Source organism: Electrona antarctica (genome assembly GCF_951216825.1).
Source record: "Electrona antarctica genome assembly, chromosome: 17".
Taxonomy (NCBI): domain Eukaryota; kingdom Metazoa; phylum Chordata; class Actinopteri; order Myctophiformes; family Myctophidae; genus Electrona; species Electrona antarctica.
Window position 1 is genome coordinate 42,429,476 of NC_136798.1, and position 20,088 is coordinate 42,449,563.

At 47.1% G+C, this 20,088-nt stretch overlaps 1 protein-coding gene across 2 annotated transcripts in view; it reads right to left on the minus strand.

The window, feature by feature from the left end:
• The window catches only part of vta1 (vesicle (multivesicular body) trafficking 1), a 161,332-nt gene that overhangs the window by 81,382 nt on the left and 59,862 nt on the right, over positions 1-20,088 (minus strand). For both annotated transcript variants that reach the window (XM_079526012.1, XM_079526011.1), the window contains exon 3: positions 16,749-16,876. In XM_079526012.1, the coding sequence (XP_079382138.1) occupies positions 16,749-16,876 (128 nt within the window). The remainder of the gene's footprint in view (positions 1-16,748; positions 16,877-20,088) is intronic.

Below are 20,088 nucleotides of genomic sequence, written 5' to 3' on the forward strand. Positions count from 1 at the left end.
TATTTTCACGATTTTTCAAAAATAGCAGACCTACAAGCTCGTAGCGCGCCACTCGGTGGCGCCCTATGAGCTTGTAGATCTGCTATTTTTCAATAGCTAAATTATAACATAATGTTTAAAACACCAAAAGGGGTTCCCGCCCAAAATGGGTTAACTGTCTTTTTGCACAGATCACGCAAACCTCAGCAAAAAGAAAAGGACAATATCGATGGCCTCCAACTGTATATATCAACGGTAAATGATGCATTTATATTATCCAAGGCGCTTTACACAGATTGTGCATTACATTCACCCATCCACACACATTCATACATACATATACAATTATACACCGATGGCGAACGGAAACCCATGCAAGGCACCAACCTGCACATCGGGAGCGAATTAGGGGTTCGGAGTCTTGCTCAAGGACCCTTTGACACAAACTCTGGGGGAGCTCCACAGGGATCGAACTGGCAACCTTGTGGTTGCCAGTCCGGCCACTCTACACGCGTGCACGATGCATGTGCGCGCGTGCGTTTGTGCGTGCGTGCATGTGTGTGATACAGCTGCGCCCTCTGATGTCGGGCGGGTGGTGTTACAGCGTGACACACACACAGACATGTTCTGCAGACATGTGGCATTGACCGGGTTAACGGTGCCGGAGATTAGCTGGTCACAGACGGACGGACGGACACACGGACGGAGTGCAAAACATACTCTCTCCCCATGCCTTTGGCCTGGTGGAGACAACTAAGCTATGATGACTAAAACTAAGACTAAATATACTGACAATTTAGTCAACAAATAAAAACTAGACTAAAATGTTAGGAAGGGACTAGTGGACAAGAGATCCAGTATAAGTCATATTACACTTGGTTGCATGCTGAAAATAGCCGATCTTCAGAGCTTGTAGATTGGCTATTTCAGCAAGTCATTACAGTCATTACGATGGCATCAAGGCCCGCCAAAATACATTTTAGTCGACTAAATCACCTGTAGATTTAGTCGACAAAAATCATATGATATTTAGTCGACTAAAACTAGACTAAACACTAAAACAGGTGACGAAAATGCGACTGAGACTAAATGAAAACTATTGAAGAGACTACGACAGTACATCTGCATTGCAGTATTGATATTTTTTTTACTCAAGTACAACATTTGAGTACTTTTCCCCCACCACTGAGAATAACAGAACAATGGGACATTTTTCAAGTTTTTTTTGTGTTTGTTTTCGTTTGTTTTCTTGCGAACAGTACAGTTAACAGCTCTCTGAACAGCACAGTGAACGGCTCTCTGAACAGCACAGTGAACGGCTCTCTGAACAGCACAGTGAACGGCTCTCTGAACAGCACAGTGAACAGCTCTCTGAACAGCACAGTGAACGGCTCTCTGAACAGCACAGTGAACGGCTCTCTGAACAGCACAGTGAACGGCTCTCTGAACAGCACAGTGAACAGCTCTCTGAACAGCACAGTGAACAGCTCTCTGAACAGCACAGTGAAGGGCTCTCTGAACAGCACAGCGAACAGCTCTCTGAACAGCACAGTGAACAGCACAGTGAACGGCTCTCTGAACAGCACAGTGAACAGCTCTCTGAACAGCACAGTGAACGGCTCTCTGAACAGCACAGTGAACAGCTCTCTGAACAGCACAGTTAACAGCTCTCTGAACAGCACAGTTAACAGCTCTCTGAACAGCACAGTGAACGGCTCTCTGAACAGCACAGTGAAGGGCTCTCTGAACAGCACATCGAACGGCTCTCTGAACAGCACAGCGAACAGCTCTCTGAACAGCACAGTGAACAGCTCTCTGAACAGCACAGTGAACGGCTCTCTGAACAGCACAGTGAACGGCTCACTGAACAGCACAGTGAAGGGCTCTCTGAACAGCACAGTGAACGGCTCTCTGAACAGCACAGTGAACAGCTCTCTGAACAGCACAGTGAACGGCTATCTGAACAGCACAGCGAACAGCTCTATGAACAGCACAGCGAACAGCTCTCTGAACAGCACAGTGAACAGCACAGTGAACGGCTCTCTGAACAGCACAGTGAACGGCTCTCTGAACAGCACAGTGAACGGCTCTCTGAACAGCACAGCGAACAGCTCTATGAACAGCACAGTGAACAGCTCTCTGAACAGCACAGTTAACAGCTCTCTGAACAGCACAGCGAACAGCTCTATGAACAGCACAGTGAACAGCTCTCTGAACAGCACAGTAAACAGCTCTATGAACAGCACAGTGAACGGCTCTCTGTTTATCAACAAGAGAGACTCACTCCTCTTGCATCACTGCTCCTTTTTCCCCTGAAAAAGTTGGCAGCCCTGGCGAAGTTCAAGACCACATGTTCCACAGTTCCCAGACTCATTAAAGAGGAAACACATTAACCCATTTTAGACCTGAGATCAGATTCTAAAAATGTCTTCTAAATCCGGACAGTTTTCAGAAAAGACCTCCGTTTCTATGTCAGTGGTTCTCGGAACTATTTCATGTCGAGGAGCCCCAGAATTATATGTATTTGGCCGCCGACCCCCATCTGAAAATATGTTGTTCCACGGACCCCTCGGAAGCAAAGATTCGAGTTAAAAACGTTCGCTCTGAAAGAATATATATTCAAAGATTTGTGCCACATTTTCACGATTTTTTCAAAAATAGCAGACCCACAAGCTTGTAGCGCGGCACTCGGCACTCGGTGGCGCGCTATGAGCTTTTAGATCTGTTATTTTTCAATAGCTAAAGCATGACATAATGCTTTAAAACACCAAAAGGGGTTCCCCGCCCAGAATGGGTTAAAGAGGAAACGCATTAATAAGCTCCAGTGCTCAGCGGTCCACAGCTATTCGTCAATAAGAGCCCCAGGGGCGTCGCCATTATCAGTCATGGATCAAATGATCGTCGTCAGCGGCAATTAGAGCCACCTTGGTCCAACGTGTGAAGCGCGTGGGGGAACATGACTCCACATGACATTGTGGACATGTTCCTCTAGCGCCGATTTTGACGGCACATTTTGACTCCGTTTTTGGTCTTCGGAATAGTGTGTCAGTTTATAGTTTTAGTCGACTGAATATCATGACGATTTTAGCCCAAATTCCCCGCCAGCATTAATTAATCCCTCGATAGCGTATTGCCAAGGTTTTATCGCGCGTATACCACTTACTTTGAAGAGCCAAATATCCGTAAACCGCATGTTACAATGACAAAATGCTGTGTGTGGTGTCTTGACTGGTTGTAACACTTACTTTGAAGAGCCAAATATCCATAAACCGCATGTTACAATGACTACATGCTGTGTGTGGTGTCTTGACTGGTTGTAACACTTACTTTGAAGAGCCAAATATCCATAAACCACATGTTACAATGACAAAATGCTGTGTGTGGTGTCTTGACTGGTTGTAACACTTACTTTGAAGAGCCAAATATCCGTAAACCGCATGTTACAATGACCAAATGCTGTGTGTGGTGTCTTGACTGGTTGTAACACTTACTTTGAAGAGCCAAATATCCGTAAACCGCATGTTACAATGACAAAATGCCGTGTGCGGTGTCTTGACCGGTTGTTGTTCTCTCGGTCGGTGGTGACCGCGAGTATCACAGCGCCTGCTACAGGCCGTTGAAAAACCTTGTCTAACCCCAGAAACGGCGCAATTAATGTCGTTTCTGAGATAGAGCGCTTTGAATGCAGCCTGTGCAATGCAAGTGGACGCGCGCGCATCTTCAAAATGGCCACTTGTCCCACTTGGGACTGGTTGTGCTAACGAACGGTAGCTAACGATACGATCGGACCAAAACATGGATTAAAGAATATTCTAAAACGGTTAGTCCCAATACTTGATTCCGATTGGCTGGTTACCGTCACGTGACCTTCAATCACTTTGTATCATCCTGCAGCCTTGTAGCTGTACTGGGGAAGGGGAGCACTTGATTGCCTTACACCACGCTGGCCGTGCGGGCGTGTAAGCACCGCCCGCACTCATATGACTGTGAATGTGTGGCTCCAGGCAGCCCCGTAAAGACATCAAGCGCTGTTCTCCCGTCACATAGCCTACTTGCCGAGCAAAACAAGGAAGTGATGTGGCTCGCTCTGGTGGCGCAAAGCGTAGCCACTTTTGTGAATGTAATAGTTTTATCAGGTTAATATTGCTATATGTTTGTAACCGTTTTAGAAAAGCAAAAAGCCTGCTTTGTAAACCCTGGAAACCCTGGTACTAATTTAACCCATTTTGACCTGAGATCAGATTCTAAAAATGTCTTCTACATCCTGACAGTTTTCTGAAAAAGCTATGTTTCTATGTCAGTCGTTCTTAGATTTTTCAAGAATAGCAGACCTTGCAGATCTGCGATTCTTCAATAGTTAAAGCATAACATGATGCTAACACCAAAAGGGGTTCCCGCCCCAAAATGGGTTAACCCTATACGGTTTCTACGGTTCTGGCGGGCTTTGTGTTAGTAGACTACATATACGGTTGTTTTTGTCAACAGAATGTTATTTTAGCGGGCCTTGGTGGCGTCGTAATGGCTGACTGTGCACTTGGTTGCAAAATGCTGAAAATAGCCGATCTACAAGCTGACAGCAAGGTTTCAGAACCTTTCAGGGTATGGGGTCAGAACCTTTCAGGGTATGGGGTCAGAACCTTTCAGAGTATGGGGTCAGACTTGGCCAGCCAATCTTGACTGACTACATCGCGCCAAAGTCGCTCAATATAACAATACAAACTAGAAAAAGTGCCCTTCCGGGCACAGGTCCAGGAGGATAGGAGTGTGTGTGATGTTTGGCAAAATGTTTAGGAGGATGTTTTTTTTTATTTGTTTTTGCAACAATTTTCTTCATTTTGTTGAGGAGAGCCAGATCACTCATAGCATCTCTGAGGATAGAATTCTGGATGAGCAGGACATGTGCAGCATTTTGTACAAAACGGGCCACTCCTGAAAACTTTGGAAGGCAATGTTAGCCAATCAGTGTACAATCTGAGAAATCCAACAGACTCGTCTTGATCACATGACTACAGAGATCATGTATTTCTGTAGCCATTTCTTCATACGCCTTTGATGGCAATTGGATGATTTGAGGCATTTTGTTCCAAAAATGTGTTTTGCAAAAATCAACCTGTTGGTGGCGCTATAACAGGCCAATGTGAAAAGGGTGGGATATATTCCTCAGCCTAGTAAGAAAATGTGTGAAAGATGTCACGTAAATTGCATGCTGCGTTCATGATTTGAGGCTATTGTTCAAAACGGGGCAATCTTGCAAACTGTGAAAGCCAATTATAGCCAATTAGGATGGAATATGAAATATCAGACAGATCCGACTTGAGCACATGACCATAGAGATACTGTGTAACGATTTGTGAGATTTTTGGACAGAATCTGGAGGAGTAATATCAAAAAATGTGTTTTACAAAAGTCGGCCTCCTGGTGGCGCTATAAAAGGCAGATGCGGAAAATGCAGGTCAAAGGTTTGTCCTTGGCCTCTAGGGAGTGTGCATGCAACGTTTCACGCAGATTGGTGCAGTTTTAGGTAATAAATGTGAAAAGCTGCCTCATGGTGGCGCTATAACAGGCCATTCTGGAAAATGTGGAGCAGAGGTTCATCGTTGGCATCCAGGGAGTGTGTGTGCAAAGTTTGGCATCGGCCGGGTTAACGGTGCCGGAGATTAGCTGTACACAGACGGACGGAAGGAAGGACGGACGGACGGACACACACACGGACGGAGTGCAAAACATACTCTCTCCCCATGCCTTCGGCCTGGTGGAGACAACAATACAAAGCCAACAGCATTGAATATAGGCCAGGCTTCACCTGGCAAAAAAAATCCTCAAACTAAATTGTGGAAGTGTGCTGTGTTCGGGAGACGTGCGTGCGTGCGTGCGTGCGTGCGTGCGTGCGTGCGTGCGTGCGTGCGTCTATATGGTGTTTCTGATCTGCATAAATGTCATGGTAAGTATAGTGATTAAGCTAAATTAATGAGTTTTCTAATTAGAATGATCTGCATTTGGGAGCCTGCTCCCTCCAAGCGCTGGAGAGTGGCAGCGTACAATGAATGATGTATGTACGGCACACACACTAATGTTCACAATTTACAATTTAGGCATTTAGCAGACGCTCTTAATCCAGAGCGATTTACATTAAGCAAGAACAAAAAGCATGGGAATACATCACATATATAAAAAGCATTTATCAAGAAACATGCGTAAGCTAAGAACGTAGCTAGAACATATCTATATAATGACACTGTACATATAAACTGTACATATAAACTATACTATGCTGTACATATATACTATGAAGTGCTATGACTACATACAATGCAATTATTGTGCTGTCTACATAACATGCAGTCTGTATCAAATGCTATCTAAATCTAAAAAGTGCTGTCTAAGATGGTAGGGTAAGTGCTATGGGCCATGGTGGAGTCTGAAAAGGTGGGTTTTCAGACTATGGCGGAAGATTGGGAGTGATGCTGCAGTTCTGACTGCAACGGGGAGTGCATTCCACAGTTTTGGAGCCAGAAGGGAGAAGAGTTTGGGACGTGTGGAGCGTTGTCCCGGCGTTTTTAGTGAGGGTACTTCCAGCTTCCCTGCATTGGCTGATCTGAGTGCGCGGGAGGGTTTGTAGGGTTCAATCATACTTGCAAGATATGGGGGAGCCATACCTCTGGTTGCTTTGAAAGCCAGCATCAGGGTTTTGTATTCTGTGCGGGCAGCGACCGGGAGCCAGTGGAGGGAGCGGAGCAGGGGGGAGACATGTGAGAATTTTGGCTGGTTGAAGACCAAGCGAGCTGCGGCATTTTGGATCAGTTGAAGAGGCTTAAGTGCACATGCCGGTAGGCCAGTAAGGAGTAATAGTCGAGTTTTGACAAGACTGTTGTCTGGATTAGGAGCTGGGCTGATTCCTGGGTGAGGAACGGTCTAATTCGTCGTATGTTATAGAGTGTGAACCTGCAGGATCGAGTGACAGCTGTGATGTGAGTTTTGAACGAGAGCTGACTGTCCAGGACAACACCAAGGTTCCTGGCTGTTGGGACAGACGTTACCAGGGCGTTGTCTACGGAAATAGTCAACGCCCTGGTAACGTCTGTCCCAACAGCATTTTTGTTCATTTATACCATTCGTACAAATGTAAGCCAAACGGACCCGATTCCAAATATACACTCTGCATTACCCACTTAACCCATTTTGGACTGAGATCGATTAAAAAAAAGGCTTCTAAATCCTAACATTTTTCTGAAAAACCCATGTTTCTATACGTCAGTGGTACTCAGCCTTTTTCATGTCAAGGACCCCCAGAATTATCTCTCTTGGGCCACGGACCCCCCCCCCATCTCAAAATATGTAGTTCCAGGGAGGGACCCCCCCAAGAAGCAAATATTTTGGTTAAAAATGTTCGCTCTGAAATATATATATTCAATGATTTGCGCCACATTTTCGCGATTTTTCAAAAATAGCAGACCTACAAGCTCGTAGCGCGCCACTCGGTGGCGCGCTACGAGCTTGTAGATCTGCTATTTTCCAATAGCTAAATTATAACATAATGTTTAAAACACCAAAAAGGGTTCCCGCCCAAAATGCGTTAATGTGTTTAATTCGCCGGGAAATCAAGCCATGCTCTGGGGCTGCTAGGGCTTCTGGGAAAATGAGTTCAATGCAAGTTTGTTTGGACTACAACATGCTGTGCAGGCTGTGTTTCTTTCGCATCATATGGTGGCATGTTTTTTCCTCTTCAACAACAACCATGGGACTATATTTTCCGCTGGATTTCCGTCGATCAAAGCTGCAAATACTTTGGCGTTATGCTCCAAAGATAATAGATCAATATCCCTGGCAGGCTAGAAAAGGATGGATAGATTAATCTAAAGGCCCCCGAAAGTGTTAAACACTATTGAGCTCCATTTAACCCATTCTGGGCGGGAACCCCTTTTTGGTGTTTTAAGCATTATGTTATACTTTAGCTATTGAAAAATAGCAGATCTACAAGCTCGTAGCGCGGCACCGAGTGCCGCGCTACGAGCTTGTAGGTCTGCTATTTTTGAAGAATTGTGAAAACGTGGCACAAATCTTTGAATATATATTCTTTCAGAGCGTTTTTAACTCAAATCTTTGCTTCTGGGAGGTCCTTGGAACAACATATTTTCAGATGGCGGTCGGCGGCAAAGTACATATAATTTTTGGGGTCCTTGACATGAAATATTGAGAACCACTGATATAGAAACCGCAAGTTATGTATATAACTATGGTTCTATGAATACCGGATGACCGCCAGAGGGCGGTGATTTCATCACCTGGATATACATCGCGCGCACGCGCAGAGGTCGAATATTAATACCAACACTGTCACTCGTGACCCCCTGTGGGCGTGAGCCACCGATATAGGTGCCCAGTTCACAGGGTTCATCCTCATGAAATCTTTTCGTCGGGATTCCGAGTGACAATGAACTCTGGCGGTCATCCGGTATTCATAGAACCATAGTTATATACATAACTTGCGTTCTATTTCATACCTACTGACCGCCAGAGGGCGGTGATTTCATCACCTGGATGACTCATACCAACATGGTCACGAGGAATCTGCGCTTACCGAGGTCGGTTTGCAGATCTAATGGACAGCCAAACAGCCGTCACCACAGGGTGAGGGAATGTCAGGTTGGCTGACTCTTGGCAAAAGCCCAAAACAGATGGAGCCCATTTGGCTGCACTGCAGCACAGATGTCCACCCCCTGGTCTGGCATGTCAAAATGCCTCTGGGGAGGCCTTGAGGCCTACTGAAGAAATCTACCTCAACGCAACAATCAAAGTACCTCTAAGTGTTGCGTTAGTCTCTGTTGAATCAAGGCACAGCCCTTCCTGTGCCCTTTATCACAGACAAAAAACAACCAAACAGCCATCACAGCTATGCCGTGCCACAGAGCCCGGACAGGGCACAATAGGCTAGGCAGGTACTAGAATGCTCCATGCCTGGCTGTGGAGCAAACTAAAAATGATAGGCTAGCCAACGTGAAAGGCAGAAAGTCCTTGAAGACATAAGAGGGATTGGCGAATGGTAAACCCAGACCCATCGGCATCCCAGTCTCAGGCACCGGGCAGGGCCTGAAGACAACCTACTCACTTCCGTAGGGTCGCAGTGAGGGCAAATGGTACTAGCAGATAGCCATTTGAGAACGGCCCGATCCAAGGGCTGGGGACAAAGTCCATCCAAACCTGGTAGAGTGGTACCTCGTACCAGATGGTAGGGGGCGATTGCTCGCCCCGTCAGCGTGGCTGATGGCATACCCACAATAAAGTGTGACAGGCGCTGTCCAGAGAGAGCGCAACCTTTATTAGAGCCATCATAGCCAATGAAGAGCCGTTCTGACCACCAAGTGCATGTGGTAGGTCTAACATAATAGGCTCTCAGGGCCCGTACTGGGCACAACAGTTCTCAATCACAATTACTCTCCTGGTGGAGAGGTTAAGGCTGCCAATATCACAGGCAGGTATTGAAAACACAGAGCAACATGGTGGTGCTTTGTCTCAACTAAACCACAGTTTACTTGTGTTGGCGTGCAACGCCCTGGTGCAGGATGCACAAGAATCAAGTAGGGTTCGGACAATAGGCATGATTGTCAGTGGTCAGTTTACGCAGCCGAAGGTGACCCGGGTGGGAATGCACCCTCTCCCTAAACTGTGACAGGGGATTCTGTCTCTGTGGGGAGGCCAAAGCACTTCATCGAGAAGCTGCAGTAGATGATTCGGCTGCAGTGGTAACCAAAAACGAACCTCTAGTCGCGTATAGCCCGCCCAATATGAAAAACAAATTGAGGCGGAAACATGGAAACTCATACTTCCTGACCGGTATGGTGGCACCATACTACTGTGCGACTGCCTCTGCCTATCCTGTGAAGAATACACGGCACCAAAAGTGGCAGTGTAGAGACGACTTACAAGAAGTCGCCTGGCCAAGGGTGGGCCAGAGTGTCCTGCCCTAACGGTCAGTGCCGGAAGGGAGAGCCACAGTTGGCCACGCGCCAAGCGCTCAAGGCCAAAGATCCTGCTCTGCCGTACACATGCCCAGTGATACGAAACATCATCAGATCCAAGAGGCTTAAATGGGAAGCATGTCCACCGCCTGGACTGTATACCCAACAAGAGCATTGCTATGAAACCAGCAAGATGAGGCAAGACCTCCTGCAGAGACTGACTGGATCGAGCGACCCCTTAGTGGGTCGGAAGATAGACTGTTGACATATTATGTTACGTCCAAAGATCCCAAGGGCCAAGTCCACTGCACACTGGCCCAGTACATCACAGACACTGGCTGGAGATGGTAGGCAGTAGAGCGAAGCACGCTTAAATGCCTGTACATAACTGAAACAGTAACCCAACCGTATCCACGGTGGTAGGCAGAATTCTGGGGTTCGAGGCCCAGAAATTCTAGACAGAACATGTAAAAGGGTGCAATGAAAGCAGCCCTAGAGAAGCAACTGTCTACGTCGCTTCGGTGTGCCCAACAACCAGAAGAACTGGCTGGCAGCACTGTACTCGTCCAAGACGAGACAGGTCAGTGGAAGCTGTCCGTCAGCCCCCCATTAACTCTAAGAGTTTAAGCAAGGCCATGCTTGCAGACCATTCTCAATCTGGCACCGCCTGGAGCACATCCACTGTGCCCAGCATACATGACCAGAGGCAGCTGGTAGGTCTGAGATCGAGGATCAGGTGAAAACCACCACCGTCATCAGACACATCATGAATCAAGGAGAAACCTTCAGTTGAACCAAACTGCTTGTTCACCGTGCACTATGCTGCAAGGTCTGTTGGGTGGCAGGCCCAAACATCCGGCCTGGAACGACAGGCAGAGTGTTAAGTGTCCCACTGTACTTCCCTGAAAGTGGGGCCTGTTAGAATGCTGAGTCTATAATTGATGTGCAAGCTAGTTCAGCTGTACGGTTGTACGTACGCAACATGTGTCCCCTGCATTTACCCATCTTATTGCTACTAGGAGCAATGAGCAGCCATTCTACAGCGCTCGGGGAGCGATTAGGGGCTCAGACCGGGACACACATGGACACATTGCTGGCCGGATCTGGCATTGAACCCGGGACATCCAGGGGCTCTGGGTCGCCAGGCGGGCTCACTAACCCGCCGTGGCCGCCTCTCGGGCCACACTAGGCCCCAACATCATCAGGGTAGTTAGTTACCGCGTAAGCTAACGCCTAGAACAAGCATCACCCATAGGTGCCGTGCCTGCGCATCAATGCGCGCAGGCCAGAGGGCCAGGATGAGGTGACCATTAAGGGACCGTCCAACACGTCCCAGTCCAGCTGCCGTGGCATGGATCTAGTTGGCAGACCAGTGACTCTACACTGCGTGTGGCCATGGGCAATAGCCATACTAGCTCGAAGGCTTCATCTAGTGACACCACCAGAGAAGCAATGCTGGCATTAAGTCCAGGGTTAGGGACCCTGTCTCGTTGGTCACCCCCAGAAGGCAATCTAAAGGTCAGTGCTATTCATCACAGACCACGAGTAGCGGCTCTGCAAACAGCAGGAAAAGAGCAGCACCCATGTATCAACCCATTAAGACAGGAACAAGTCTGGGTTGCCGCTGCTATGTAAAGTATATAGCCATATGTATACTCTTCTCGATTCATCAAATCTACATTTGAAATCATTCCGAGACCTAGGTCCGGATTCAGAAGGTGTTTACAGCCTCGGCCCTAAATGGGTTAAGACGTTCTTAACCTGAGCAACTTGGTGGCCAAGAGTACCACCTTGAAATTTCCCCTAGTTGAGAGAGCATCATCTCACAACGCTAGCATCCTTGTGGGAGGCAAATCAGCCACAACCACGGCCAACACAGTTGGCATACGTGCCAGCAGTATGCAGCCACAATAACAGCAATATCTTCAAAATGGCCTTGGATCGTCTCGGGATCCCCCAGAATGAAGTTATTAATGCTGCTCTGGAGAGGAAGTCTGCAGCTCTCGGTATGGAGCTGTTTCCCTCGCGACCAGACTACGGATAAGCGGTTGGAGATCGATGGAAGAATGAACCACAGCCATAGCCTGTGTCCGGCGCCCAAGTCGAAACCCGACTACAGGCGCAAGTAATGGACCTCCTCTGTGGGACCAGAGAGGACCAGCATGTTGCACTAATCCATGAACGGCAGCAGAGCGAGACACTCTAAATACTACTGGTTATGTAGTTGTAGCGAAAGAGCGAAAATCACTCAAGCTACAGTGTCAAGTAGTGCCATAGTATAGAGGGAAAGCCAAATACTTGGACTGTCATATACCTCCAGATAATGGCAGCAGATCGAAACACTCTCAATGCCAGTGATAATGCGGCCAAAGCAGCGAGAACCAGTCAGCCACAGCGTTACGCTTATTGATCATCTGTACGCACAGTATGTCATTAATACAATGCAGACATGGCGAAGAGCGGAGACCACTCAAGCCTGTGTAAAGTACACAATATGATAGTGGCGGGGCGGAACATGCCCTCGGTGCTAGTGAAAAATGACCCTCAGTACACACAGTATGTCAACAATACTATGTATGGCGAAGAGTGAAGGCCACTCAAGCCAGCTTCAAGCACAAAGTATGACAGCAGTGGAGCGAAACACACCCCCAGTGTCAGTGATAATGCAGCAAAAGAGCGAGAATCCCTCAAGCTACAGTGTCAAGTAGTGCCATAGTATAGTGGCAAGGCCAAACACTTGGACTATCATATACAACCATTTTAATACCAAGCATATTGGTAATATCTGGACAGCAGCAGAGCGACGTACACTCAAGCTATGATAGCAAGTAATCACAGTATACTGCACATGTCAAAGCAGTAGTGAGTACCAGGTACACAATGTCGTGGTTATACGAAGATCTAACCCTCAGCAGTTCGCTATGGGACGCGTCCCAACTTGGGCGTGGACAACAGAAGTACTTATAGTACACTCACATTCTATTAAGTATATAAGAGAATGGGCCTCTTTTGCGTCCTGACGTAGCACGTGCCCTCTCGACGAGGGCATAAAAGCACGTACTCGCGCATGCCTCGCTTATATCTCTTATAACCATGGTTACTGCGTAACCTTCAGAGAATGGCAGCAGAGCGAAACACACTCTCAATGCCAGTGATAACGTAGCCTGGTTAATAAACCAGACCGAATCAGCCGTTGGCAAAAAAAAGTTGCCTACCAGCGGATTTCGGTCTGGCGAGGCTCAGTAGCACGCCTCTTTCCTACAATCGAGAACAGGTCGGACCAATCGGGACACGGTATGCAATATGGGCGGGCTTTGGTACAGTGACGTTCAATGCTTGAGACTTTTGACTGACAGTAGCTCTGACCAATTGCGTCAAAGAGAAAATGTTTGAACCCGCCCCCCGGGAAATGAAATCCAAGTGGAGCCAGCCCAGACTGATATACCGCGACAGTGTTGTGTGATATTAGTCTGGCTTATTAGCCAGGCTAGTGATAACGCAGCCAAAGCAGCGAGAACCAGTCAGCCACAGCGTTATGCTTATTGGTCATCTGTACCTACAGATAATGGCAGCAGAGCGAAGCACACTCTCAATGCCAGTGATAACGCGGCCAAAGCTGATCATCTGTACGCACAGTATGTCATTAATACAATGCAGCTGCAAAGGCAGCTAATGAGGACAAGTCCAAAATAGGAATAAGCACAGCATTATATGCCTATTGATATTGATTATCAGTACATGTTATGTACATGTATAACGCTGAGGAAGGCCATGTACAGGCCGAAACGCGTTAGTTTGTTCACTCTCGTCAGAGGTAAATAAAAATCATGCAAAAGGACATACGATTGCTGGCATTTTCTTCACCTCAACTTATGTTACCAATACTATGCAGACATAGGGGAGAGCACTTGATCCCATGCCAAGTAGATAGTTTGATAACCACGCAATGGTAAAGCGATAGACGCTTGAACCATTATATTAGTAATTATACTGCCAAGCACAAACAAGTATTACCCGAACAGCAGCTGAGCGGATCACACTCAATCTATGAGATACAAGCACTATGCCTATCTCAGATAGCAGTATACACTTAAGTTAAGCTGTGACGTTAAGCACACTGCACACAGTGACAACATTGTCATATTCCTGCTTGATATAACGAGCAAAACAAACTAGCAAGTCAGCACTGAGCTGCGTTTACAACTTGACATGCAATTTGGTTTGTTCCTTAACCAGAAATCGTCTGGGGAGGAGTGCTCATTAACGTCACGACCACACAAACCTCCTCTTTGTAGACATCGTTGCAACCAAGCTCCACATATATGTGGTTGATTGCACGTCTGCGACAGAGCGAAACACTCTTCTGCAGAAAACACGTGGAGAGGAGTGGTCATTCAACATGACTAGCGTCGCGGCAGTCGCTCTATCGAGGCGAAGCACACCTTCTACGAGCCCATAGTTACCGACGCCATAAAATATTGCTGTTGCTGCTCATTTTAGCATCGTGCGGCCATTCAACGTGAGTATTGATTAATAGTCAAATAAGCGCCGCTGCGGTCGCTGTCGAGGCGAAGCACACCTCTGCGAGACACACAAACAGCACACCGTCACCACGAAACATTAAATACAGAGTTAGCTCTTAGTTAGTGAACACACAACCGCTAACCCTTAATGCATTAGTCGGGAAGATGGACGGACACTGCCGCCATCGACAATTCAACAAATCATACAAGTTGGATTTCAGCGAACAAACACTGTCACCAACCCAATGTAACGCCTCACAGCAAAGCGAAGATACCGCAAGGCTGTAGCAGGCACGCCCGCCGGGCAAGTAAAGTAACACACAACTTACCTGTAGAAAATAAAGTCCAACATAATAGTTGGACCAGGGAGCCCGGCGGAAAATTATCGCCGCCAACCATGCAGCCTCTGGAGGACGCAAGGTAGCCCCAACCGAACGGTTACGAGGCTTATAGGCATGACCGGCGTCGAGAGCCCCCCCATACAGCCTCGAAGGGCTAGTAGCTGGAGCTCAATAAAATAAATCGACCTGCGCTCAAAGGCGAAAAGATGAAAGAGGATGAACCCTGTGAACTGGGCACCTATATCGGTGGCTCACGCCCACAGGGGGTCACGAGTGACAGTGTTGGTATTAATATTCGACCTCTGCGCGTGCGCGCGATGTATATCCAGGTGATGAAATCACCGCCCTCTGGCGGTCAGTAGGTATGAAATAGAAATGAGGTTTTTCAGAAAGTTTTTTTTTTAAATTTCGACGTCAGGTCAAAATGGGTTTAAAAAAAAATAACTGACCTATTATTTTATCGCCGTGTTTTCTTTTGTGACCACGTGCTTTCCTCGTGGTTTCAATGGGACTCGTTTTATTTCCTTTCGTCATTTTGGTACGACGTCAAACCTACAGTATGACTAGGGGAGGGAGTTCTTGCGTTATTCGCTAATGGGCACCGTTACCGATCCTGCTTCATCGATCCGAGCTTTTAGCGAGCCCACCGACGAGCGCTTTGTAATGTCTCGTTGAAATGTGGACCAACCGTCTGAAATGAATGAAGTTGTCATTAAATCAACCTTTCATTAGTCCATTTAGACCTGAGCTCGATTCTATAAAATGGCTTCTAAATCATGAAGGTTTTCTGAAAAAAAACTCATGTTTCTATGTCAGCGGTGTTCAACTTCTTTGTTGACTTAAAGACCCCCCAAGAATTATCTGTATTTGGCCGCCGACCCCCATCTGAAAATATGTTGTTCCAGGGACCCTCCCCCCAGAAGCAAAGATTTGAGTTAAAAACGTTCGCTTTTGAAAGAATATATATTCAAAGACTTGCGCCACATTTTCACGGGTTTTTTCAAAAATAGAAGATCTACAAGCTCATAGCGCGGCACCGAGTGCCGCGCTATGAGCTTGTAGATCTTCTATTTTTCAATAGCTAAAGCATAACATAATGCTTTAAAACACCAAAAGGGGTTCCCGCCCAGAATGGGTTAATGTACAATGAGTCTTAAATGGCTTTATATTAATGAACTAGACTGGGTTAACCCATTCTGGGCGGGAACCCCTTTTGGTGTTTTAACTAAGCATGCAGACCTACAAGGTTGTAGCGCGCCACCGAGTGGCGCGCTACAACCTTCTAGGTCTGCTATTTTTTTTAAATCGTAAAAATGCGGCACAAATCCTCGAACATATATATTCAGAGCGAACGTTTGTTTTTATTTTGACGTCGGGCCTAAATGGGTTAATGTGTGTGCCGCCACACAAGCGTCAATTAGTTTCAACCGGGGCAGCGCTGTTCGGCAGGCATCCATACACTTTTAGACCGACATGTTTGTGCCAGCTTTGGTGATTAGACATGGCATCATGGGCTCCCGGTATATGCTCGATAACCCCCATTCAGGACGGGAACGCCCTTTTTGGTGTTTTAAAGCATTATGTTATACTTTAGCTATTAAAAAAACCCCAACATATTTTCAGATGGGGGGTCGGCGGCCAAATACAGATAAATCTTGGGGGTCCTTGACATGAAATCGGTTGAGCACCACTGACATAGAAACACAGGTTTTTCAGAAAAAACTGTTTTAGAATACCTACAAGCTCAGATCTACAAGCTCATGCGAGCTTGTAGATCTGAGCTTGTAGGTCTGCTATTTTTGAAAAATCGAAGAACGACTGACATAGAAACGTAGCCTTTTCAGAAAACTGTCAGGATGTAGAAGACATTTTTAGAATCTGATCTCAGGTCAAAATGGGTTAATATATACTCCAAGAACGATATAGGTGAGGAGCAGAAGAGGTCTTACTTGTGGAAGCGCCCCTGGCGGTCTTCGTTGTCGGCGTAGAGGAACAGCTTCAGGGCGTAGTTCTCGATGTGGGCGTTCCCCACCACTTCCTGACCGATGGAGTCATTATCCCCCAGCTCCTTCTTCATCTATTGGACGACACACACGCACTTTAACCATTTATTTATGTCCACACAAAGGATATGCATACGAGGACACAAATATTATAGGTGCATTGAAGTTACATCTGCAAAGTCATGGGCATGGCATGTGTTTTCATGATACTATACACTCAGTCACTCAGTACACTCAGTACACTATGGGTGTAAGTAACAGCGTCTCCGCCATATGTGACACACACACACACACAGACACACACACACACTGACAGACACGTGTGCGCGCGTGCCCTCTGGAACCCCCCCCCCCCCCCCCCCCCCCCCCCCCCCCCCCCACAGGGGGTGCGGGGGGGGACGTGCGCGCGTGCATGTGTGCGTGTGTGCCCTCTGGAAACGCCCCCTCCCCCCCCCCCCTCCCCCGGGGGGAGTTCCAGACCCACATGAACGCACCCAGGGTGCCGGCCCGATTCCGGCGAGCCACCCCTGCGTCCGAAACGGTTGAGAAATGACAGAGTTACCGCGTGGGGGTCCCTCTACTGTACTGTACTGTCACTGTACTGTACTGGCACACCTGAAATCACCATACAGACAGTTAATACGTGCGTGTGTGTGTGTGTTTGTGTGTGTGTTGCGCACAGGTGGTGAAAAACAACCATGCTGTTTTCATGCTCATAGCCAGCCAGCTACCCACACACATGGGGCCCTATTATGCGTGTCTTAAGTACCAGGTCTTATGACTTAACTTAAGACCTGGAGGCGTGGTCAATGCTGTTTGGCCACTCAGAATAGCCAAATGGCATTGATCACGCCTCCAGGTCTTAAGTTAAGTAATAAGACCTGGTACTTAAGACATGCATAATAGGGCCCATAGTCACTTAAGGAAGTGGTTTGCACCACTTAAAACACACACACACACACACACACACACACACACACACTAGAGACAGTGTTGGGAGAGAGAATGGGAGCGAGGTGATTGGGTCAGCAACACCCTTCACCTGACCACACCTCTCTCTCCCCCCTCCCCCACCTCTCTCTCCCCCCCACCTCCTCTCTCCCTCCCGGCGTCAGGTGTCTTGTAAAAACCACCACGGCACAAAGTACTGGCTCCCATTTTAACAGGTGGACCCTGCCTGAACTGCCTGAATGAGCACACTGTTCGCAGCCTTAATGCGCGTGCGTGTGTGTGCGTGCATGTGCGTGTGCATGTGCGTGCCTGTGTGACTTACTGCTGGGGTAGAAATATCAGGCTTTCAAATCACCAAAAAAAAAGCCGACAATAGTGTAATATGTGGCAAAAAAAAAACAACAACAATAACGTTCTGCTTCCTTATTCTCCCGTCATATCGTCCAACTTCTCCTGTCTAATTTGCTCACCCTCTCTGTCTCTCACTCCCTTGTTGACTTTGTCTTGCATTCATTTTTTTCTAGTCTAGTTTGTATTTGTCGACAAAATTGTCAGTACATTTAACCTTATAGTTTTAGTCAGCATTATAGCTTAGTTCATTAAAGGAGCATTCAGTGATTGGGTGATTTGGAAAAAACCCTGGTCCGCCATGGTAACAAGATGTGCACATGCACACGCTCTACAGTGAGGGAAGTACAACAGACCAACAGCACGTGCACCAAGGCCCGCCGCACTTGATCATGATTGGAGGAAGGCCCCTCTCATCCTGATTGGATGAAAGCTTTGCCACCCAAAGCCCAAACCGAAACTAGGGTTTTTTTTACTCCAGGGGCTCACTGGGGACAGGGGGGAACTCCTTATATGGTCAGCACACTTTATAGTAGGGAGGATTATCCAAAAAGAAAAAATAAGTGATATTTGAATGAAGCGAAATCACTGAATAAACCTTTAAGAGTTTTCATTTAGTTTTCGTCACTGAAAAAAAAATGTAGTCGACGGACGATTTTTCCCCACATAGTTTTAGTCGACAAAATCAACACTGGAGTCTAATCTCAGAGAACAACCACTGGACTAAAAAGGCTTGGTCGACTTCCCAATGTGTGGCGTGTTACGCAAGACAATCTGCCAAACATTCAGCTAAACAGTTTTCTGTCTGGTGGTGACTCGTCGTGGTTTAACCCGTTTAGACCCGAGATCAGATTCTAAAAATGTCTTCTACATCCTGACAGTTTAATGAAAAAGCTATGTTTCCATGTCAGTCGTTCTTCGATTTAAAAAAAATATCAGACCTACAAGCTCGTAGCGCGCCACTCGGTGGCGCGCTACGAGCTTGTAGATCTGAAATACCTCATGTTTTCTGAAATACCTCATGTTTCTATGTCAGTGGTGCTCAATATTCCATGTCAACGACCCCAAAAATGATATGTAATTGGCCACCACCGACCCCCATCTGAAAATATCTTGTTCCAGGGACCTCTCCCCCAGAAGCAAAGATTTGAGTTAAAAACGTTGGCTCTTATAGAGACCTATACAAGACCTATACAAGCTTGTAGATCTGCTATTTTTCAATAGCTGAAGCATAACATAATGCTTTAAAACACCAAAAAGGGGTTCCCGCCCAGAATGGGTTAAAAAAATAATAATAATAAATAAAATCCCAACCCTGTGGTCCTTCAAATTAATTCCCTGCGGTGTGTGTGTGTGTGTGTGTGTGTGTGTGTGTGTGTGTGTGTGTGTGTGTGTGTGTGTGTGTGTGTGTGTGTGTGTGTGTGTGTGTGTGTGAGAGAGAGAGGAAAGAGATAGCGAGGGGGCTAGAGTTCCATTCCATCGGCGGGGGATTCTCCCCTGGCAGCCGCCGCTGACGGGTTTGACGACGGAAAAGTGATTGAACAAGTCCATTATGTCTAGTTGAAAATAAGACGACACCCTTCTCGACAAGGGGAGAGAGAGACTACGAGTGCCACTAGTGGTTTAGGTTTCTCTCGCTGGCTCTGCTCACTGAGAGGGAGATTGGGTTATGGGCCGTGGCGCACGCACGCACGCACGCACGCACGCACGCACGCACGCACACACACACACACACACACGCACGCACAGGGAGAGGAGAGGAGAGGAGAGGAGAGGAGAGGAGAGGAGCCTTGAGAGTGTGACAGTAATGATACTCTCTGGAGTTCCTGTAAAAGTCTGCCTCAAGGGGACAGCTGTGTGCGCGCGCGTGTGTGTGTGTGTGCGCATATTTCCATCTGTGTCCAGGGAGTCGTCTACTAATTGGTCTGGTCTACCTAGGAAAGGGAGTCAAAAACATGGCCGTGTGGATCCCCATTGGTTCATTCAT